Raw genomic sequence first — 23,991 nt, 5'->3', positions numbered from 1 at the left:
GAGTATAGCTTGAACTGATTGTTGTACCAAAATCCATTGCAAACCACAGAATTGCTGAATCCCTCACCAAGACAGTAATATTTCAGTAAACTGTAAGCTGGCCCAAAGGACATTGAAAGCCATAGTAAACATACACCAGCTTGAATGGAAATTGAATCAATCTAGTTTTAGAAACTACCCAGTACTGGAAAAAATAAACCTGCTATTTTTTTTTAATTGTGGTAAAATGTACATAACACAAAATTAACCATTTTTACCATTTAAAAAAAAATATTTACTTATTTATTTATTTATCTGGTTGCACTGGATCTTAGTTGCGGCAGGCAGGCTCCTTAGTTGTGGCATGCATATGGGATTTAGTTCCCTGACCAGGGATCGAACCTGGGCCCCCTGTATTGGGAGCACGGAGTCTTATCCATTGTGCCACGAGGGGAGTCCCACCATTTTTAAGTTCAGTGGCATTAAGTAACATTCACATTGCTGTGCAACTTAAACCTGAACCTTAATCTCTAGTCAATTAAGCTGAGCAAAGCAGTTTCATTTTCATTTGGTAAAATCGCTGATTTAATGTAGTCTGCTGATCTAGGGATGTAAAAGTGCCAGCCCAGAGGGGTCCAGGATTTTGTGAGTGCCAGAGCCAGGAAGAGAACAACACTGAAGTGGGGAAAAAATCTCATCAAAGGACTTCCTGGTGGTCCAACGGTTAAGATTCCGTTCTTCCACTGCAGGGGGCATGGGTTTGATCCCTGGTCGGAGAACTAAGATCCCACATGCCGCGTGGTGTGGTCAAAAAGTTAAAAAACAAAACAAAAAAGACCAACTCACCAGGATCCCATTTCCTTGACATTGTGCTCTTTTCCCTCCATGCCTTCTCCTCGTCCTCCTCTGAGTTGACTGCCAACCAATCCTTACTGAGCCACTAACTGTTGATTAGAATAAGGCTTAAGACACACCTTCTGGGGCTTCCCCTGTGGCGCAGTGGTTAAGAATCCGCCTGCTAATTGCAGGGAACATGGGTTCGAGCCCTGGGCTGGGGAGATCCCACATTGCCGCGGAGCGACTAAACCCTGTGCCACAACTACTAAGCCTACGCTCTAGAACCCACAGGCCACAACTACTGAATCCCTTGTGCCACAGCTACTGAAGCCTGTGAACCTAGAGCCCGTGCTCCGCAACAGGAGAAGCCACTGCAATGAGAAGCCCGCGCACTGCAACAAAGAGTAGCCCCCGCTCACCGCAGCTAGAGAAAGCCTGCACGCAGCAACGAAGACCCAGCGCAGCCAAAAATTAATTAATGAATTAAAAAAAGACACACTTTCCCCATAGCACATTTGTATTTTTTAAAGAGGACTTTGAAAAGAGATAGTGAGGCTGGTAGTAGGGGCCAGTTGGTTCCTCAAGACTCAGTTGGTCCAACCAAAGTGGCAGAGAGGAGGTCTGTACATATGGAGGGTGGGACATGTCTCACCTTCTCCCTTATGGAGAGGGTGGAAACTTTGAACTGCTACCTACCACTACTCTTAACCCCAAAACACCCAATTGCCAAGAAAAGAAAAGAAAACCAACAGTGCTGAATGCCGTGACCACCTCCCCTCATGAAGACCAAAGCCGCTAGTTGTCCCAAATCAGAAACCATGGGTTCACAACACCCTCTTCCTTGTTCATCTTATCAAGTCCTTTTTTTTTTTAAAGATTTATTTATTATTTATTTATTTTATTTTATTTTTGGCTGCCTCGGGTCTTAGTTGCGGCACGTGGGATCTTTGTTGAGGCATGCGGGATCTTTCACTGTGGCGCACGAGCTTCTCTCTAGTTGTGGCGTGCAGGTTTTTCTCTCTCTAGTTGTGGTGCATGGGTTCCAGAGCACGTGGGCTCTGTAGTTTGCCACACACGGGCTCTCTAGTTGAGGCTCAAGAGCTCAGTAGTTGTGGTGCGTGGGCTTAGTTGCCCCGTGGCATGTGGGATCTTAGTTCCCTGACCACAGATCGAACCTGCGTCCCCTGCATTGTAAGGCAGATTCTTTAGCACTGGACCACCAGGGAAGTCCCTCATCAAGTCCTTTTGAGTCCATCTCCTTGGTTATCTCCAGCATTTCCATTTCCTTCCATCATCTCTTGTCTGGATTACCACAGCAGCTCCTATCTGGTCTCCATGCTTTCCACTTCTCCGCACAGCTCCAAGCGTTCTGTCCAGAAGAAGATCTGTTGCTCCCTAGCTTAAAAGCTATAGATGGCCCTTTGCCCTTGGGATAAAGTCCATCCTCTTTGATGCAGCTACAAGATCTTTTATGACCCAGCCTCTGCTTGTTCTCCTGTATTCCCCACCTCATACCTTACACCAGCTACTCTGAACTTCTCTCTCTTCCCCCCAGCTTTTCCCACCCAACTGCCATCCTCTTGTCTAGCTCAGTCCTACCCACTCGCTACTCTGTGTAAACCTTCCTTTCCCTGGGGAGCCTCGCCATGCACCGTGTTCTCACAGTGCTCTGCCTGGTTAGTTCCACTCCTCACTAGAACGGAAGCTCCCTGAGGGCAGGAGCCATGTCTGTGTGATTTCTACATGCATCGTGGTGCCTAACTCATAGAAATACTTACCTGAATGAGTGTGGCCACGAGTGAGTGGATCTCAGTGGGCTGCTCTGTTCGGAGTTAGCTGTGTCCTGGAGGTAGCTTTTTTTCTTAGGCCTCAGGCACTAAGCTGATGAGGTTGTCGGAGCCTGCTAAGACTGCGGAGATTACCAGTTAAAAGCTGAGGCAGAGGAATACACATACCTTTTTTTAAACAAAAGAAACAAAAAGAGCTCATACGGTACCTGCTGCTCTGTAGCCTGAGATAAGAATTGAATGGAAGAAAATATTTTGTCCTGGGAGGCAGATGGCCCTGAGGCCCTCCTGGCTGCCCAGAACTGACCGTAGCAGATCAAGTCATCTTGGATCCCATATTCCAAGTTAGTCAGCCAGTCACTCTGGTCCACTCTTGAAGACATCTCATCCTTGCGATGTGTAGTACCACGCCCTGGGCCCAGTGAGCTCTGGAAGAGTGCGTAATGATCGCGTAAGGACTGATAAGCCGTGGCAGGTAGCCCGGAGCCTCACCTGCTGTCCTGTTCCTGGTGGGTAGGGGGGCAAGTTGCGGGTGGATGTTAGTAGCCAGCCGAGCTGGGGTGTCGGGCTCTGACAGGTGGCTTTTCACACACAGAGTAACCTGCTGGTCTCAGGGGAACTTGCATGTCAGCTCCCCACGAAGAAGCTGGAGCTGCAGCTGCAGCCTGGAGAATGTGCAGTAGAAGCCCATTGTCTTCTAACTCTCTCCTCTGTTTCTCTTTATAACCCTTTTCTCACTACAGCAAAGTGCCCACATTTGTTCGAATGCTGGCCCCGGAGGGAGCCCTGAATATACATGAAAAAGCGTGGAATGCCTACCCTTATTGCAGAACAGGTGAGTGCAGAGCTGGAATTTGGGCCCCACGGTGGATGGAGGGTGTGGTCAAGTAGGCTCAGGGGTGGCAGTGAATTGGGGTTTTGTGTCCCACCTTCATTTTCCAGATTAAGCCAGTGGAAGGATGAGCTTGGGGCCTCCCTTCAGGCCGGTAGTGAGTGCCAGTGTTGTCTAGTGCAATTTGGCAGCCAGCTGGCTGGGAACCACCAAGTAGCCATGGCCCAAGATGCCATAGAACCAATCCCTCCAATTTGGGGATGGTATGATAATTTTGGTTTTTACTGATTACAAAAGTAACGTCCTCTGTCTTGGAGAATACATATAAACAAGAAAATAATCACCCATGATCCTTTCATTTCTAGTCACTTAACATTTTAGTGTCTTTCTAATCCTTTTTTAAAATGCTTTCATATACACATGTATATAAAGTCTCCAGACACGTTTTTCAGCCAAATTTTGGGTCAAATCATACTAATTATTAAATTGTTCATTTTTACTCAGTAAATGGGAAACCTTTTCTCTGTCACTACATTTAAAAACTTATTAATTTTTTAAAACTTAATAATTTTTTAAAAATTATTTTTAAAAACTTATTAATAGTTGCATAGTATTCCATTGTATGAATGTACTGGGATCTTTTTAAGCTACTCCCTTATTGTTAGATACTGAAATTTCCAGTTTTAATAGGATGTATTCATGTTTGGCTTGAAAAGCAGCAGTGAGGCCCAGGGACTTTTGAGAGAGGCAGTCGTAGGAAGGGGCCTTGCAGGGTGACCTTCCTGCACTGGAGAAGGGCCAGACCTAGACACCAAGAAAACATAGCAAAGAAAACCCTGATGTTGTTGGGGAAAAGTTGAAATAAGCCCAATATTTGATGACAAAGGGTTTAGAAACAGCTAGCCCCCAAGTATGTTATATAACACCTGCAGTCCGCACACCAGATTTGAGTGAGGGGGACCAGCAGGAGGGAAGTCACTTCTAAGAGCCCTGAATCAGTGGCTTCCACTAGACCAGCATGGTTTGGTTTTTTGTGGATTTTTTTGGCTGCACCATGTTGCTTGTGGGATCTCAGTTCCTTGACCAGGGATTGAACCCAGGCCTTGGCAGTGAAAGCTCCGAGTCCTAATTAGCGGACCACCAGGGAACTCCCTAGACCAGCATGTTCTATAGTTGAAGGTGGGAATAGGAGTGGAATTATTCTCTTAATCTTCCCTAGTCTTCTATCTGGAGTTTCTAGAAAGGAAAGATTTGAACCTTCACAGAGAACTTTCTATTCTAGACATTCTGGAATTCTAGCAGGGGGTTCTCTAGAGGTCCCCTGGAAGTCGACTGTGAGTTAAGTGGCTTTTCCCCCAGCCAATCTACATTTGTTGGCACAGACGGTCTGCCTGTGGGGTCCTCCTGCCAGCCTCTGCTTATACTTCTCTTATTTGTTGGGACCTGGCACTCCCTAGATTGTATCTGATGAAGAAGATACATGTTGGAGACTTTGACTTTGGGAATGACTAAAGTCTAGATCACAGGGTCATTGCTCTCTTCAATCCTACGCAGGTTCAAGAACCTTGTATCAGGAGGTGCACAGTCATTGGTGGGACCTGGGATGTGTAATGCTTAGAGTTTTATTGCTGTAGCTGAAAATGCAAACATCACTATTCCCTAAGCATCAGGCAGGAAGCTGTTCAATTCTTGGAAAAGAGGCACGTACACACTTTCTTAAAAGACAGTGTGCACAGTGGCTGGGTGTGTCTGGTCTAGGGCCAGAGGTGAATTTTCTTGATGTGTAAGTGAGTTGCATTGAGCATGTGTCGTAAGAACCTTAGCCAACTTTGGCATAAAGGAGGCAAACGGATAGGGTGGACTGCTGCATGCCTGGGGCGGGGTTCTGGGTACACAGCTTGTGCCAACTGAGAGATGCCACTGTCCTCTGTAATTCTGGGGAGAGTGTGCTGCAGCTGACATGGGCATTTTTCTAGACGCCACATGTTCATTCGCATCTTCTGATCCTTGGCCAAAAGAATAAAAATGTAATTTCTAAATATTCCATGAAGAGGAGAGGCAGGGAGTAGGGGAGAGGAGGTTGGCTTCTTCAGTGGGTGCTGACTTTACAGTCACAACCCAGCGTCATACAGAATGAATGTCTTTTTTATATAAATTTATTTATTTTATTTTTGGCTGCGTTGGGTCTTTGTTGCTGCGCGCAGGCTTTCTCTAGCTGCGGTGAGCGGGGGCCACTCTTTGTTGCAGTGTGCGGGCTTCTCATTGCGGTGGCTTCTCTTGTTGTGGAGCACGAGCTCTAGGTGCACAGGCTTCAGTAGTTGTGGCTGGCGGGCTCTAGAGCGCAGGCTCAGTAGTTGTGGCTCACGGGCCTAGTTGCTCCGCGGCATGTGGGATCTTCCCAGACCAGGGCTCAAACCCGTGTCCCCTGCATTGGCAGGCGGATTCTCAACCACTGCACCACCAGGGAAGTCCCGCCTTGTGTCTGTTGATTAGCACTTTCTGTCCCAACAGAGGCCAAACTAGGAGAAGGTTGCTCAGAGAGCATAGACTCAGAATCAGGTGGTTAGTGGGAGAACCTTGCGGGCTAGTGTCATCAAACCAGGCCAACCTGACACTCAGGATGGGGCTGCTAGATGTGCCATGTACACAGCCCAGGGCTCTTGCTCCCAGGACAGTGCTGGAGAATTTCTGCCAAACTGGTCTCTCTGGACTCGCCCTCGATGGATATCATACCCTTCATTTCCTTTTTTGTTAAACTAATAACAGGGCAGTTATTTCAATAGCCCTTTTAGTTATAATCTTGATCTGATGCTTTCTTGCAAGTATCTTTCGTTGGATTCAGGGAAATTACTGATAGTCTCTTGGGTCGTTTCTATACAAGGTGGATCTTATCCCTTATATTTCAAATTCTCCTCAATCTCAGAGGTAACCTTAGTTTCAGTTTTGGAGTTATGGAATTTGACTGTTAGCCCCATGTACTGTCAGATGGGGCAGTGTGGCATCCATCTGAAATTGCAATAACTGCTGAAGTCAGAGGGTACAGAATGATCTGGGCTGTGGTCAGGAGGAGGGCTAGTCTGTTCCCCAGTGACATTAGAGCTGCAGTCATTTTCTCTGATAAATAATTGAACGGTGCTTTCCGAGGGGGTCTCATTACAATGATCAGGAGTGTGGAGGGTGAGAGGTTTGGTTACAGTGAGAGGAAGGATGCAGAGGGCAGATAGACAGTGCCTGGCCTACAGTGCCCTGCTCTGTGCCCCGGGAAGTGGTGGTGGGGGGACACCAGGTGACACTCCGACGGCAGAGCAGCGGGTCTCCACGCTTCAGCTCATCAGAGCTGCTCCCTGTCTTTGCCCAACTGGGAAGAGTCCTGAGGAGCCTGTAGTGGCATCGCTTTAATTAAATTCCATATTTGGTCTTTGGGAACTTTTGTATGAGTGAAACTTGAGAGTTGCTGCATTTGAGGTACCAGATGTACTCGCTGGGGCTTGGAGAGTGACCGTGGAGTGCCCCAGGGAGTGGAGAATTCTTCGCTTCCGTGCTCCCTGGGGGTGAGGGGTGGATATTTTATTTATCCTCATTAATCTTTTTCTTTCTTTTTTCCACGTCCTTGCCTTGGAGCAGTTATTACAGTAAGTATTTTCAGGGGGGTTGGAACTGTAGATGATTTATAAGAAAAGGAAAAATAAAAATGGAACTGCCCCGGAGACTCCTGGGTATTCCTCTCTTTCTCTTGGGTGACTTTTGGAGCTTTTGAGGCTTAATCCTTTCAGTCCTAATGAGGAACTTGTTAATTGGCAAAAAGGCCTCTTGCTTGAATCTACATTGGCAGGTGGCTTTGTAGGTGCAGCAGTCAGGACTGCGGCATACTAGCCCCGGGTCTCACGTGTACAGAATGACGCAAGGCTCTCCCCTGCTTGCCCCAGGCTTGGCCTTCCCAGGGTTGTACAAGAAGCTTCAGTTCAGCTGACCCGATTGTGACTTTCCCATTGGGGCATTTGTTGACCCCAGAGATCACTGACCCTTGGCAAAATTGAGAAATCAGCGAGGTTTCTTTTCCAGACCCAGCCCCTCTGTCAGTGCCCCTTCTCTCCGCCGTTCAGCGTCCTCATCCAGGTGCCTTGTCCCTGCTGGTAAATGTAGGAAGTTTCTGGGAACCTAATTCCCGCTGAGGAGTTAGGGGGTTAACGTGTTCCTCCTTTGAGTAGTTCCAACTTTTTAAAAGCACGAAGGGAGGAAGCTGATAATTAGCATGAAGGGTTAAATTAGCAAAAGCCTGGCTGGGGAGAACGGGCGCAGGTGGGGAACACGTTTGGTTGCCTGGGAAGTCTCCCCGTGCTTTTCCCATGCTGCCAGTCAGGCGTTACACCCTGTGCATGAGCCAAATAGGAGAGATACACGGATTAAATACATGGATTTTGAAGCCAGACACAACTGAGTTTGAGGCCCAGCTCTGTCGTTATCTCTGTGCCATTGGACAAGTCCCCTCACGCCTTTGAACGTAACTTTTTGACTGTAAGATGAGGGTGGTATTACTACAGCCCTCGCAGGCTGGGGTGAGGATTGAACGAGATAACACTCACCCGGCGTACTGTGGGCTCCTGGTACAGTTAGCTGTTACTATAAGGCAAAGGCTGGGGTCTCTCGACTGCCCGTGAGCAAGTAGGGGGGATGGTTACTCTCCAACTTTGAGCCTGGTGACTGTAAGGTTTTTTTTTCCCCCTTCCAGAACGAGTACATGAAAGAAGACTTTCTGATTAAAATTGAAACCTGGCACAAACCAGATCTTGGCACCCAGGAGAATGTAAGTAGCACTTCCCAGGAGCCCCGAGGACTTCCAGGCCCCAGGACGGGGTGTTGAGGCTCCATCCCTGCCAAGGGGTCTGATCCGTGGCCCCCTTTTTCCTGGCCAGGCAGGCAGTAGCCTGTGCCCAGATCTGTCCTACCAGGATGGGATTGCTCTGTCTCTAATCTGAAAAATATGATCTCCAAGACTCTTTATAGGACCTCTCCTAGTGCTGGGATTGGTCTAAAAATGTAACTCCCGGCACAGAGGAGGTGAATTTTTAAAACACCAAAATTAGGGAATTCCCTGGCAGTCCAGTGGTTAGGACTTGGTGCTTTCACTGCCAGGGTGGGGGTTCAATCCCTGGTTGGGGAACTAAGATCCTGTAAGCCGGGCTTCCTTGGTGGCGCAGTGATTAAGAATCCGCCTGCCGATGCAGTGGGCACGGGTTCGAGCCCTGGTCCAGGAAGATCCCATGTGCCGTGGAGCAACTAAGCCCGTGCCCCACAACTACTGAGCCTGCGCTCTAGAGCCTGCGAGCTGCAACTACTGAAGCCCGCGTGCCTAGAGCCCGTGCTCCGCAACAAGAGAAGCCACTGCAATGAGAAGCCCGCGGACCGCAACAAAGAGTAGCCCCAGCTCGCTGCAACTAGAGAAAGCCCGTGCACAGCAACAAAGACCCAATGCAGCCAAAAATGATAAATAAGTAATATAAATAAATTTATAAAAAAAAAAAAAAAGATCCTGTAAGCCATGTGGAGTGGCCAAAAAAAAAAAAAAAAAAAATCAAAATTACAGCCTCTGTAGAGCACAATTTGCCAGTACTCTTTAAATTTAAAATACAGGGGCTTCCCTGGTGGCGCAGTGGTTGAGAGTCTGCCTGCCAATGCAGGGGACACGGGTTCGAGCCCTGGTCTGGGAAGATGCCACATGCCGTGGAGCAACTAAGCCCGTGTGCCACAACTACTGAGCCTGCGCCCTAGAGCCCACAAGCCACAACTACTGAGCCCGCGCTCTGGAGCCCACAAGCCACAACTACTGAGCCTGCGTGCCGAAACTACTGGAGCCCGTGCTCTGCAATGAGAAGCCACCACAGTGAGAAACCCGCGCACTGCTACAAAGAGTAGCTGCTCACTGCAACTAGAGGAAGCCCCCTTGGAGCAACGAAGACCCAACGCAGCCAAAAATAAATAAATAAAATAAATTTATTATAAGTAAATATAATAAAATACACCTATCCTTTACCCCAGCAATTCCACACCTAGGAATTTATACTACAGTTATGTTTTCACATGTATGAAATAACTTATATACAAGGAGATTCATCTCAGCATTCTTTGTGTACCCAAAGGTTAAAAACAACGTAAGAGCCCATCAGTAGGACCCTGTTAAATAAATTGTTGTGCAGCCATATAGTGGTATATTATGCAGCCATTAAAAAGAACCAGTAGGGAACAGTCTTCAACATACACTGTTTAGTGGAAAAAGCACGATGTGAAACAGTGTGTGTACATGCTACCATCTGTATTAAAAGAAAAATCTCTACACTTGAATGTTTAGCAGTGGTGGTACTTGGGAGTGGACTTGAAGACAAGAGAAAGAGTTACTCTTTATCATATCCTTTTGTGCATTTTGTAAATTTATTTATTTATTTTTGGCTGCGTTAGGTCTTCATTGCTGTGCGTGGGCTTTTCTCTAGTTGCGGAGAGCAGGGGCTACTCTTTGTTGTGGTGCACAGACTTCTCATTGCAGTGGCTTCTCCTGTTGCAGAGCACGGGCTCTAGGCGTGCGGGCTTCCAGTAGTTGTGGCTCGCAGGCTCTAGGGCGCAGGCTCAGTAGTTGTGGCACACGGGCTTAGTTGCTCCGCGGCATGTGGGATCTTCCCGGACCAGGGCTCAAACCCGTGTTCCCTGCATTGGCAGGTGGATTCTAAACCACTGTGCCACCAGGGAAGCCCCTTTTGTGCATTTTGAATTTGTATCAGAATTTCATAGCATGATTTTATATCTGGTGCCACCTATTTGAGTTAGTTAATTTTTAAGAGCATCAAAATAAGCAGTATATGGCTAACCAGGCAACATCCCCATGAGACAAATGTATAGTCTTTACAAAGGGGGAACATATGGAAACAAAGTAGGTGATAGGGGAGTCCGGAGAGTGTCTTGGGCTGCTGCAGTTGTACTTAGCATGAAAAATCAAAGCATTAGTTCTCAAATGTATGTCCACTTAAAATCCATCCTTCCACTCCTTTGGATAGTTTTGTATGTACCAGTAGGAATCTCGCATCTATGGCTATGGGAACAGCTGCTACTAGGTGTCCATTTTGGGTAAAGGGTGCTTCGTAGATGATAAAAACTACACAGTGGTCCTCCTTGTTCCTGCAGGTGCATAAACTGGAGCCTGAGGCTTGGAAACATGTGGAAGCCGTGTATATAGACATTGCAGATCGAAGCCAAGTACTTAGCAAGGTAGGAACTGTTCAGTGATATGGGTGGCCTTTGAGATGCAGAAATGACTTCTAAGTGTCAGAGAAACCAAAGAACCATACCCAACTTGGCTCAAAGGGAAGTTCTCTCTTGGGTATTTTATGTTTTAAATGAGTGTTAAGAATTGCCTTGCCTTGACTCAGGGATACCACTAGGAAAATAGTGGCCCAGATGTATGTGTCCTGTTTGGCCTCTGGAAATTGTCACTGGATGACGCAGGTACTGTCCGTAGCCCTGGGGGTGATTTGCCCTGCTGAAGTGACACTTAGCCTGAAACTAGTTCTCTTTCTAACCTTGTGATTAAAAATATATATTGCCTGCCTATTTTGTGTTTAGAATACTCTGTTCTGTGGGTTCCATGTTGGGGGGTTGCCAGTTACATGAAAAGACAAGTCCCCTGCCCTCAAGACGTTGGTGGTCACTTCTCAGAGTAACAGACATGGCAGCAGCCACCTGGAAAGGACAGTCCACTGCTAGACCATAAAGTTGGAGAGATGGGGGACCAGGTCTGTCCTGCTCACTGCCCAGGAGGTATTGGTTTAGGGAAGTAAAGGACTAGGTTTCCCCCATTCAGTACTCTTCCTATTTGACAGAGGCCTTTTGGAATCTGGGCACAGGAACTTGACTCTGCCCATTGGTAGGGAATAAGTGTTTGCTCTCTGTACCCCAGGGGTATGATACCTCTTTCCTGGAGTCACTCTGTGTGCCTAAGATATTTTGTTTTGTGCATTCCCAAATAGATATGAAAGCCATCTTGTGCTTCTTTGCCTAATATCCCCACACTTACCCTCAAAAGATTAGTGGATTTTTCAAAAAAATTTTTTTATTGAAGTATAACATATATAGCAAAGTGAATAGATCATAAGTGTGCAGCCTGATGAATTTCCTCAAACTGAACATCGCCAGATATTTCTCAAACAGAAATACTAGCCAAAAGTATGGTGCTTTGAGTATTTTGTTGACTGTTTGTTTCATGTGAGTGGAGAGAAGCAGAGGCGGGGAAGATTTAATAAATAATCTCCTTAGCTTTGGGAAATGCTTTATGATTGTGTGTGTGTGTGTGTGTGTGTGTGTGTATGTGTGTGATTTGATAGCTTCGTTATTTTTGTTAAGTAGATGCCATAAGGAGTTTGCTTTTCATTGCCCACATTAGTCAATGCAGAGGAACAGCCCAAGAGTAAACTTTTGTTACTGTTAATTAACACACAGCACTGACTGCATTTTAAATCAGTGAGGGGAGACTGACGACAGTACACAAGAGGATTAAGTCTGTACATTGAACATTTCCAATAATGATTTTATTAAAGCAAGGCAGTTTAAAAACAAAAACAAAACAAGCCAGAGGGAGATGGGACTAGAAGATTTCAGGAATGACTGCGGCCAGTTGTTCTCAGCTCAGGCTGCCGTTTTAGAATCACCTGGGGAGTTAAAAAAAAAAATGCATGCAACCCTCCCCTGCAGATGTTCTTATTCACTGGGTTTTAGGTGGAATGACCCAGAAATCTGTACAGTTGACCCTTGAACAACATGGGTTTGAACTGCGGGGGTCTACTTAAAAGCAGTTTTTTTTTCAGTATTAAATACAGTTGCACACGATCTGTGCTTGGTTGAATCCGAGGATGCAGAGGAACTGCGGGTACGGAGGGCAAACTGTCAGTTGGACTTTTGACTGCGTGGAGGGTCAGCACCCCTAACCCCTGCCTTGCTCAAGGGTCAACTGTATTTTGAAAACATCTTCCTTGGTCATATGAATGTTCACTCCAGGTTGCAAATCCCCATCTTAAACAGTGGAAATACGTGCCTGCTCACATAGTCTGGTAAAAGTGAAAACAGGCCCTGGCAGACAAAATCACAGAGAGCTCTCCTCTGAGGCAAATGTAAACAGTTCTATATCTTGTTTATAACACTTTCCCAGATTTTCTGTGAGCCAGCAGCGTCAAGAATGGTATGAACTGTACTCTGGTGGAAAATCTGATCTCTTTCTCTCTCTCTCTCTCTCTCTCCTCCTCCCTCCCCTTCCCCCTCTTTGTCCCTCCCCCCTCCAACTCCAACTTCTCTCAGGATTACAAGGCAGAGGAAGACCCAGCAAAATTTAAATCTATCAAAACAGGCCGAGGACCCTTGGGTCCCAATTGGAAGGTGCAGTTCACACCCTCACCACCAGGGGGGGTGGGCTGGGGCCAGTGTGTGTGGGCTTCCCCCATGGAGGAGGGGAATGGCCCGCCCGGGCTAAGGGGGATCCAGAGGTCTGCCCTCTTAGTTAACTGCTTGCCTGTGGGTGTGTTTCTAATACAGCAAGAACTTGTAAATCAGAAAGACTGCCCATACATGTGTGCATACAAACTGGTTACTGTCAAGTTCAAGTGGTGGGGCCTGCAGAACAAAGTGGAAAACTTTATACATAAGGTAAGTGACCAGGGTGGGAGGCCTTCCCAGTGTGTGTTAGTGGGGGGTGTTTTGCCCGACAAGAGAAGATCATACAACCCACGTGGCGTATATCAACCCACGTGGCTTGATATTTTGGTTTCAGTTCCCAGACCCCCACTCCCCCTTGCACTGAGCTGTCTTACAGTTTAATGCTGTCCATCCAAGGGTACCACATGTGAAAGGTAAGGAAACTGAGGCAAAAGAAGGAAACAGGAAGGGGCTTTGCTGTGATTAAATGACAAATTAAATTCAGCATCTTTTCTATTTATTTATTTAGTTGTGCTGGGTCTTAGTTGTGGCAGGTGGGCTCCTTAGTTGTGGCTTGTGGGCTCCTTAGTTGCGGTCCATGGGCTCCTTAGTTGCGGTCCGTGGGCTCCTTAGTTGTGGCATGTGAAGTCTTAGTTGCGGCATGCATGTGGGATCTAGTTCCCTGACCAGGGATCGAACCTGGGGCCCCTGCGTAGGGGGTGCGGCGTCTTAACCACTGCACCACCAGGGAAGTCCCTCAGCATCTTTTCTTGATGCCAAAAGGCAAGAAGCACTATGAACCAAATTCTCCAGTGCCCTGAATTACTGAACTAGACAGACCTAAGGAGTTTTTTCCTTTTTTCTTTTTTTAACAAGAGAATCTCAAACAAAAGTATAATAACATGTAAAAATGGGAGACCCAGGAAAACTGAGCAACTCGCCCAAATGACACCTAAGGAGTTTCTATAGCCTTATTTCTGATGTGTGAGTCTGGTGAAATTGGGCAACATTCATAGCTGCTGGCCAGTTTTAACCTGGCTTTAGGCTCAAGAGACAAGGAGGAAACTTTGCACAGTTGTTTTGGGACCTTGACTTGTGGACTGCCTGTCTTGGTAGCATTTTGGGCACAGAGCCTCGCGGTGAGGTAGGCACCAACCCTCTCCTGGGGGCTTCCCCTACTTGAGGCCATTCCTTTCAGACACATGGAGGCACAGGTCACTGACCTGAGGGACTGGAGGGCTGATCCAGATCAGCCAGCCAGGTATCACTCCCCCTGCCCCCGTAAAGTGTGGATACTGGCACAGAGGTCGTGGGGCAGAGGGCTGCAGCAGTGGCCTGCACCTTCCAGTTCTAACTTGGGTCCCTCCTTTTTATAGCAAGAGAGGCGTCTGTTTACAAACTTCCACAGGCAGCTCTTCTGTTGGCTTGATAAGTGGGTTGACCTGACTATGGACGACATTCGAAGGATGGAAGAAGAGACCAAGAGACAGCTGGATGAGGTATGTGGGAGGCCAGACGAGACTCTGGGACTGTCACCTAGATAACCGTGAACATTACGGAGACTGTCGTGCCAGGGCAGTTCACTGAGGGCACCATCCTGTGGTTCTAGGAACATGTCAGCGTCCACTGTGGGTAAGGTCTAATGCCAGGCGATATGGGAACTACAAGGAAGAAAGCAGCCTGTGCTCTTGAACTTGCAGTCTAGTCGAGGTCTTGGCATATCCAGAGAGACAAATATGGCGGGCTGTGCTGAATGCCAAGTGAGTAATACAGTTGCTGCAGTGGTTCTTCAGAGCCGGTGGGGTGGGATGGTGCTGGGCTGCAGAGATGGAGGCGGCCCTGGGAGGAGGCAGGCTGGGCTGGTCCACGAATGCCACGCACGTCACCCGCAGAGGACAGCAGCAGCACACAGAGCTAACCCCTCTATAAGGGTGCTGGGAGCTATTTTTAGAGTTTGGAGCCTTTGCCTTTTTTTTTTTTCTTGGCCGTGGCATGGATCCCAGAAGGAGAGCTATCTGCTGCTCCGTGGAAGCCTGAAGACCTAACACTCCTCTTGCCTCATTTGGGGAATTTGGGGCTGCTTCCCTGCAAGGCTCACTCTGAGGAGATGGTCAGTAAATAACATTCAGGCAGCCACTGTGTGTGAGACACTATTCGGAGGGCTTTTCCACGTCTTGTCCCATCTCCTGTGATCCTCACAACCCCTGTGAGGACGCGCCACTGTTACCCCCACTCTCAGATGAGGAGGTAGAGGTTCTCAGAGTTCAAGGCCGTACCCAGGGTCACACAGCCTGCACGTGATACAGTCAGGGGAAGAGCTGTAGCACTCAATCACTCTGTCTCTTCTCCCTCTAAATGCCATTTGGGGCTCCCTCCTGCCTCTCGGGGCTAAAAATAAGGCAGGAAGCTCTGTTTCATAGGAACTGCCATCCATTGCTCCCTCCTTTCCCTGGGAGGGTTGGCATGGAGCCTGGGTGTCTGGCAGGCATAGCTTTGCACAGCCTTGTCTGGCTCTCCAGCGGGGCCTCAGGTGAGATGCAGGCCCGGGTCCACGGTGCCCCACACTACACAGGTGCTCCCGCTGCACTGTGCTGGTCTCGGTGGAGAATGGGCCTGCGAGCTCTTCCTTCCTTGATTTTACCCTCCAGGATGACACTTCCTGGGCTGACTCACTGGTTACAGTGGTTTGCTGAGTTAGTTCCTGTTGTAGGCAGATGTTTTAGTTATTCATTCAGGTACATTTGGCAGGGAAGTGGCAGGATTTTGGACACAACTCCTGATTCTTCTGCTAAGGATCTTCAGGAAGTGGTAGATTTTAATGTCCAGGGCTCAGACGATTCTAACAATGTAAGAGGGAGACCTGAGTCTTGTGGTCACCCGATTCTTGAGAAAAAGAAAAGAAACAGGTTACCAAATGGAAGAACACGGAGCTTTCGGGGTTTAGCCTGTAGCTTCAGCTGCCCACTGCCTGGCAGGCCAGCCAGAAGTACACTGGGGTCATGCAAGTGTTTGCTGACAGCCTTTCACTCTTTGGGTCGAATTCGAATTCTTGGTGCTGGGAGAACTCTCCTGAGCATTTACTGGATCTGCCTCCCTCAGATCCAAAGTTTGAGAGCACTTGTCCTCGGGGAGTTCTTTTTTTAATCCCCACCCCTTGTCTTTGCCTGTTTCTCCGTTCTGTGGATAATTGTGCCAAAAGCTTAGATGATCTCTGTCCTCCAAGATAATTGCAAAATGCAGAAAACCCTCTTTGGAATTGGAATTTTTTAAATAGTTGGCAGTGGAAGAGAAAGCAAAGCCACTGGGGGACATGTTCTGACCCCTTTAGCAACTGTATGGGACCTTTGTGTGCTGACTGTACTTCTGGCTCACTTCTCTTTTTTCTTTATTTTTCCTCTTTCTAAAAATATTTTTATCAAAGTTTTATTTTCAGAATTATACTTTTTTCATTTTTAATTAAAAAAACACTTTATTGAAGTCTGATTGACTTACAAAGAGCTGCACCCATTTAATGTGTACATCTTGATGAGCTTGCAGATAAATAGACATCCGTGAAACCATCACCACAGTCAGTGCCAAAAGCATATCCACCACCTCCACAAGTATTTTTATAGTTTTAAAACTCAGGCAGTATCCCAGGCTTATGAGGAAGTTGCTGCCCTCCTCTGCCCTGTCCCTGTGCTCCTGCCCCCAGAAGTAGCCCCTTGAAGTTCTCACAGTTGTTTCTTTTGTTAGTTACCTCCGAGTTTCTAAATAATAGGTTTATCCTCTTAATTCACAGTTTTTCAACTTCAGCTGTTAATTGCTCGCTTCTTCCTGTGGAAGGTTTAGCTCTTTTACTCCACCCACCACTCACACGCTCCTCCTCTCCATCCTTCAGTGTCACAATTTGGGGTTAACTGGTCATTCAGCATTTATCATTATTATACCTTTGTCATTGTTTTTCCCAGCTGAACCCTTTCATCTACTCTGATCTTCATTCCTTCCTTGGATAATTTTCTTGTTTCGTTAGGAAGTTAGTAACCGCGTTCCTTCTCTTTGTTAGCTTAGTTCTCTGTATCATTAAGTTTTTGAGTCTCAACAGGGTGGTTGGTTGGGTTGGTTGCACAATAATGTAGTTGACGTTGGTTCATTCTCCTTCATTTTGCTCCCACTTGGTGGGCACTTTGAGCTAAAGATCTCTTTAGTTCTGGGAAATGTTTTTGTGTTACCCGTTTCATCATTTTCTCCCCTCTGTTCTCTTTGTTCTCTTTCTGGATTTTTTTTAGTTAGAAGTTGGACCTCATGAATTGACCTTCTAATTTTCTTGTTTTGTCTCCTTTTTCGTCTCCTTCCTAGGGGAGGTTTTCTGAAGTTAACTTTTCTCTTCTCTGTTGAACTTAAGACATTTTAAAGCATTTCTTGTGCTGTGTTCTTTTTTTAAGTATTTTTTCTTTTTTTCTGCTGGCATCATTTTCCTTTTCTGAAGCTCCGGGTTTTGGTTCTTGCTTGGCTTTGAGATATCTCTGCCACCTGAACATTCTTTGTGTTCTCTGAGCTCCTTTTTCCTATGGGACTCTGTGTTTTCTGTTAGGGGCTTCCCTCAAATGACTGGGGGTGGGGGGTCCTTGGCTGTCCGTTCAAAGTGAAGAGTGAAGCTCCAAAAAGTGGTTGGAAGCTCTCTGAGTCAGTGGCTGGGCTTATTGAAGGGTAATCAGGTGGTTCCATTGGGGTCCCCCACTTCAGGATCCTGAGTCTATTTTTCTTGGGCTGCTCATTTTGCTTTGAGAGGACTCCCCAGTCTTTTGCTCATGGGGATGGTCAGGGCCAGCATTCTGGGAGCTGAGCTGGAGAAGGGTCCTGGTGGGCTCACTATGCCATGGGGTGGCTCTGACTTAATCCCATTGTATTCTGCATCATGCCCACTTCACCCCTAGCTGAGCCTGGGGTCCTGAGTTCAAGACCTCAGTGCCTCCAGAGAGTGAATCCCTGGGCTTTGCAGGAAGAGGGGGCGTTACTTGACTGTGAAAACTGGGGGAGGGAACACCAGGGCACGCCAGGCCCAAATGGTTCTTTATTCCCACTTTCAATGAAGTCACCTGTTTTCACCCCTAGCTGCACTCCCACTTTTAGAGGCACCTGGTGCCGCCAGTGCCCAAGCCTCTGGGTGACCTGCAGCACCACTGGGTCCCCTCCTCACCGGCAGCTCCTGCTGCTCTGCAGATTAGTCATTGCTCATCCATCCTTTTTCATCTTCCAGAATGCCATTTCCATCTTGTATCTGTAGTTGTCTCCTCTGTTCTTGTTGTCTTTATAGTTTTCTATCTTTTTTTATTCCTTTACAGTCATTGTGGTAGGGTTTTGGGGAGGAATAGCAACAAATGCATGTATTCAATCTGCCATGATTAACTGCAAGTTTGTGATAGAAATTATGACAGTTAGGGAGTTCCCTGGTGGCCTAGTGGTTAGGATTCCAGGCTTTCACTGCTGTGGCCTGGGTTCAGTCCCTGGTTGGGGAACTGAGATCCTGCAAGCTGCGCGGCACGGCCAAAAAAAAAAAAAAAATCAGAGAAATTATGACTGTTATTCTTTAAACCAATGCATAGTAGTCTGGCGTGGGTGGGTTGTTTTGTGAGTTATGAGAGGTCACTATAAGGCCACAGTCACCACTGCCATAACTCTTGTCCCTCTGTGGGGGTGGACCCACCATTCTTGGATTGAGGCTCAAGGATTTGAGAAATGAGATCAGGAGACTGGTCCTGGGACTTCCCTGGTGGTGCTGTGGTTAAGAATCTGCCTGCCAATGCAGGGGACACGGGTTCGAGCCCTGGTCTGGGAAGATCCCACATGCCGCGGAGCAACTAAGCCCGTGCGCCACAACTACTGAGCCCACGTGCCACAGCTTCCGAAGCCCACGCACCTAGAGCCTGTGCTCCACAACAAGAGAAGCCACTGCAATGAGAAGCCCGCGCACCACAACAAAGAGTAGTCCCAGCTCACCGCAACTAGAGAAAGCCTGCGTGCAGCAACGAAGATCCAACACAGCCAAAAATTAATTAATTAATTAATTAATTTTTAAAAAAAGAGATTAGTGCTTTTCCCTAAAAACAAAAATGTCAGGAAATGTGTGCCTGTAGGGGAGCAGTGGCTCTCCCTCCTTCCCTCGCTCCTGATCTTAAGAAACTCAATCTCAAAAGTGGAAGAGGGTACCTTAAAGGTCATTTAGTCCAATTATATGTCCAGTGCTTGAGTCCTCTCTGCAGCTTTCTCACCAGCTTGTGCTTGATCACCTCCTGTAATGGGGAACTCACTGTCTTATGAACATGGTGGTAATAAACATATCTGTATTATTTTTTTAAATTGAAGTACAGTTGATTTACAATAACATCTGTATTATTAAGAGAAGCTAACATTGAGGTCTTACCATGTGCCTGTCATGTGTGGTAAACATTTGACATATATGGTCATGAAATGCTCATGGCTACCTGTGCCATAGGTATTATTTTCAGAGAAGTTAAGGATACCTTCTAGTTCAGAGAATAGGTACCTCCTGGGCCTTGGTCATTAACTCTAGGTAATGAGACTGGGAGAAGAGGACTCATTTTAAAAATCTTAAGAAAACTTGTTTCCCTACTTACTGGACTCTCTAGAACATTTGCTGAAAAACAGCAAAGAACACACGATTAAGATCCTGCCGCATTTTCTTCCCCAGCCTTCCCTTGTGGGTCTTCCTCTCTAAATCTGTTGGCTCCTCTGATCCCTCCATAGCCCATTCCTCCTGGACTTTGTACTTTGGGATGGAGCTCAGCGGCTACATGGCGCTCTTGCTCTGCTGGCCCACCCTGGGAGCTGTCTCTGAGCCTCCGAGTAGCCGGCCTTCCTGTCTGTTTGCTTGTGTGTGAATGTGCCTGTCCCTTTCTCATCAACTGAACTTTGACGAAGAGGGCCTTTGCTCCATCCTATGACTTTTTGACTGATGGATCACCATCAGTTTTAGATTTTAAGTCTTAAACTCTGGACCGGTTACGCAGCAATTGTATACGTGTCCCTGTGCAGTGAAGTGCCTGGCAGGACACTACATCCTAGTTTCCCGTTTGGGTTTGTGGTAGACAGAAGGTCTGAGGATAAAGAGAAACCACTCAGTGCCTAGCTCACCTGCTGGGCTGTGGGAGATTGGAATCTGAGATTCCCATAGCGCCTGCAGAGGGCAAAGCTAGGTCTTTTGAGGCCGAGGGATCCCTGTCTGTGGAGTCTTAATTCCTTCCGCCCTGCCCAGAAGTGATTGACCCCAGCCAGGGCAGACCACCTGCAACATTGACCAGCATCTTGAAATATAGGAGCAGCTTTCTTTTCTTTTTAAGTAGTTTCATTTTTCAATATTAAGGTAATATATAAGCATTAAACATTTTTTGGAAAAGAGTAAAAAGTAGAAAGAAAAAAAACACTTGTACTCTATTTAAAGATAAGTACTCTATTTAAAGATAACCATTTTAAGAATTCGTACACACTTTTACTTAGCTGTGATGGTATTCCATGTGCCTGGGTGGTTCTCTCACTTTTTTCTCTGAGCATTGTAACAAAGCATTTCCTGCTAAAAAAAAGTTTCTTCACATACATGTTTCTAACAACAGTGTACATATTGCTCTGTACTCTGTCATCACCCTGTGTTGGATTTTCCTTCATGTTGTTGTAGGTTCTCACTGTTTTTAAATAATGCTGTGATGAAAATTTTTTATGCACTCAGTTTTTTTGGTAATTAGGATTATTTACTTAGGATAAATTCCTACAAGTGGAATTAGAGAATTTAAGACTCTTGTTACCTATTGCCAAATTTCTTCCCCCAAAGGCTGAATCTGTTTATAGAGTGGCTTTCTAGAGAGGTTCTTTTTTTTTTTCTTTAAGATTTTTTTTCTTTTTTTTTTTGATGTGGACCATTTTTAAAGTCTTTATTGAATTTGTTACAATATTGTGTCTGTTTTATGTTTTGGTTTTTTGGCCATGAAGCATGTGGTGGGATCTTAGCTCCCAGACCAGGGATCGAACCCGCACCCCCTGCATTGGAAGGTGACGTCTTAACCATTGGACTGCCAGGGAAGTCCCTAGAGAGGTTCTAAAAACAATTCCACATTTGCCTCATATCTGTGCACTTTCAGAACTAACTGGTTTGTGGTTACTTTTCAGTGTCTTAAACTGATTGGGTTTTTTTATTTTTTTTTACTAGCTTTATTTTTTTATTGAACTTTTTATTTTGAGATGATTATAAGATTCACATGCAGGTATAAGAAATAATACAGAGAGGAGATCCGTTTCTCCCAGTGACATCTTGCAAAACAATAGTACAATATCACACCCAGGAAATTGGCATTGATACTTTTACAAGTTTCTTTAAGTAAAGGAGTATTTCATACTTATAGTAAAAGCAGTTTTCAAAAGATAGAGAAAAATGTTAAAATTATAAGTCCAAATAAATAAAGAAAATAAGTAGATGAATAAAAGTCCCTTTCTTCCAACCTTCGGCCTCATTCCCTAGAGGAAACCACTGCTAAAAACAAACAAACCAGGACTGGAGCTTCTATTTTCATGTTCCTCGACTATATGTATATATATAGCCTGCAGTGGTTTGATCCAAGGAACACTACAAACATCAGATAAAATCTCTTGTGTCATTTAGGCCCCAGGAAACAGGAAATAAGCATTCTTAGAGCATTTCATTATAAGAATGAAATAATGCATTTTTATTTCAGTGGCACCCTCTGTGGGGGGAACCTTGTCTCTGAGAGTAAAGGAAGCTATCCTGTTTCCTGATAGGAAGTTGCATCTTATTTCAAGCAGTAGGAAAACAGGACCTGGCTTCGCGTTAGTAAATTAAAGCCAGGTGGTGGACTCTCAGGGTATACAAGGATCTGCTTGAGGCCCAGGGAGCTTTGGTCCCATGATACTAAATCTTAGCCTCCCTGATTATTGAAAATTTACATGAATGGTCCTTAGTGAGCAGACATTTAAAGCGTGCTTTTCTGTCTTTAAAAAATTTTTATTTTGAAAGAGTTTCAAACTTACTAAAAATGACAAGAAGAATACGGAGAACTCCTGTATATTCTTGAACCCAGAGAACCCATTCCTTTAAAGGAAAGGGTACGACCCGGGATCACACACTGCACCCTTCTAGTCTCAGTCTGGTGCAGCTCCTCAGTTTTCTGGGACTTCTATGACCTTGACATTTGTGGAAGTTACAGGCTAGTCATTTTGTAGAATGTCTTTCAATTTGGGTTTGTCCAGTGATTCTGCGTGATTAGATCCAGTTTCTGTATTTTAGGCCAAAACATCAGACTTCGGTGTTCTTTTCATTGTATTCTGTCTTTCTGTCCAGTTCTGGTGAAGTTACCTTTGTTCACCTGAAGCACAGCAAGGTGTTCCAGGCTCGTCTTGCTCTTTCCATGACCAGCCCTAGAATCAGCTGTATCACCAAGGAGCCCTGGTTCCTTTAGTGGAGGATGGTGTTTGGGTGCTGAACGTGCTCATTACTGGTGGGGTGTTGCTGCTCCCAGACTTTCTCATAGGATGGAGCTGGGGGACTGTAACATCTGTAGTTATTTCTGTATCTAGCTGACATATTATGATCGCACAGATACTTCCCATTCCAACCTAACACCACAAGGTTAACTTCTTGTCTTTTAAAAAATGTGACAGTGCCCTTATCCTTAACAAAACAAAAGCTGAGGAGGCTGTAGCTTAAAAGTGCAGGTTCTTGAGAGCTGTGTACACACACATCCCCTTCACGACACTGTTTGGAACAAAGACATAACAACACAGATAACATGTACAGAGTGCCAAGCACTCTGCTGTGCTGAGTACTCCACGTGAATATCTTAATCTTCACCACAACCCCATGACATGTGTACTAGTATCTCTATTTTATTATTACAGTAATTGAGGCTTAGCAGTGAAGTCATTTGTTCAAGGCCACACAATTTAGTGATGGAGCCAGAATGTGATCCAGGCAGTTTGATTCCAGCGCTTATGCTCTGTGTGCTCAAAAGCTGTTGAATGAGTAAAGAATGAAAGTTGAGCAGAAAACTCACGGATAATGAAGACATATCTAATGGGAAGTTAAAATATACACGTTATAGACATCCTGCAATTAGAATTTTCAAGTTGGAAAGGATTTGAGAGAGATGGCCACCACAGTATCCCCAACAAGAAGTTGTGTCCTCTGCTGCTTGGAAGGTGCCGGGGCAGGGACCACTCAGTGCTTCCAGAGAAGATCCCACCCTGTTTTCCAGCAGCCTTGCACTTCTGCCAAGCTGAGATCCACTCCCTGCACTCTCGATCCCTGTGTTCTGATGCCAAACTCTGGTGCCAAACTCTGCCCACCTGGCTGACTAGGCAAAGCCTCTAAGCAGAGCTCAGGAGAGGGAATTGCTGTTCCCTCCGCCTGGAATGCTCCCTGCCCCCCACCCCCCAGAGGGCCCACGGGATTTCCCCCCTCACTTCCTTCAGGTCTCTACTCAAATGTCACTTATCAGAGAGGCCCTCCACAGCCGGCTCATAAAATAGCACTTTCCCACAGTCTCTCCGTCGCAGCAGCCTGCAGCCCCACCCGGCACAGTTTGTTCGTTCTCCCCGCACCTTGTCCCAGAGCGTAAGCTCCTTGAGGAGAGACTTGGTCTGTTTTGGTTCACGGCTGAATTCAGGCTGGTTCAGGCCTGGAGCAGTTCCTTGCACAAAAAAAGATGCTTCATAAATATTTGCTGAATGAATGAAAGAAAGAGAGGAGCTTAAGAACTAAACCCCAACGATGGGACGCAAGGGAGACAAATGGAAATCATGGATGGTGGGACCAATGACAGAGCTATAAATAGTATGGCTTTTGCCGTGTGTACACAGAATTCTATTCTTCTGATTTGCTTTGTGCACAAAAAAATGCTCTACCCTATCCACTGGCAGGATTGAGAAGAAGGAGGAATGTATTTGTTGTAGAGTTCCATCAACAGCAAAAGCCTTCAATTTTTCCTGTTTTTTCTGTTCCAGATGAGACAAAAGGACCCAGTGAAAGGAATGACAGCGGATGACTAAAGCCACTCCTCCCCCTTCTGCACTGTATGTACCGCATTTCTCACTGAGCATGACATA

At 46.2% G+C, this 23,991-nt stretch overlaps 1 protein-coding gene across 1 annotated transcript in view; it reads left to right on the top strand.

The window, feature by feature from the left end:
* The window catches only part of PITPNA (phosphatidylinositol transfer protein alpha), a 35,075-nt gene that overhangs the window by 9,738 nt on the left and 1,346 nt on the right, over positions 1 to 23,991 (top strand). Inside the window, exons 4-11 of the mRNA XM_068530345.1 lie at positions 3,347 to 3,438; positions 7,060 to 7,067; positions 8,165 to 8,239; positions 10,606 to 10,689; positions 12,769 to 12,846; positions 13,003 to 13,113; positions 14,259 to 14,381; positions 23,890 to 23,958. Of these exons, the coding sequence (XP_068386446.1) occupies positions 3,347 to 3,438; positions 7,060 to 7,067; positions 8,165 to 8,239; positions 10,606 to 10,689; positions 12,769 to 12,846; positions 13,003 to 13,113; positions 14,259 to 14,381; positions 23,890 to 23,934 (616 nt within the window). The 3' untranslated portion in view covers positions 23,935 to 23,958. The remainder of the gene's footprint in view (positions 1 to 3,346; positions 3,439 to 7,059; positions 7,068 to 8,164; positions 8,240 to 10,605; positions 10,690 to 12,768; positions 12,847 to 13,002; positions 13,114 to 14,258; positions 14,382 to 23,889; positions 23,959 to 23,991) is intronic.

This window comes from Eschrichtius robustus, chromosome 20, assembly GCF_028021215.1.
Source record: "Eschrichtius robustus isolate mEscRob2 chromosome 20, mEscRob2.pri, whole genome shotgun sequence".
NCBI classification, from domain to species: domain Eukaryota; kingdom Metazoa; phylum Chordata; class Mammalia; order Artiodactyla; family Eschrichtiidae; genus Eschrichtius; species Eschrichtius robustus.
The sequence above is the reverse complement of the archived record's forward strand: the minus strand, read 5'-3'. Positions and strand labels throughout refer to the sequence as shown.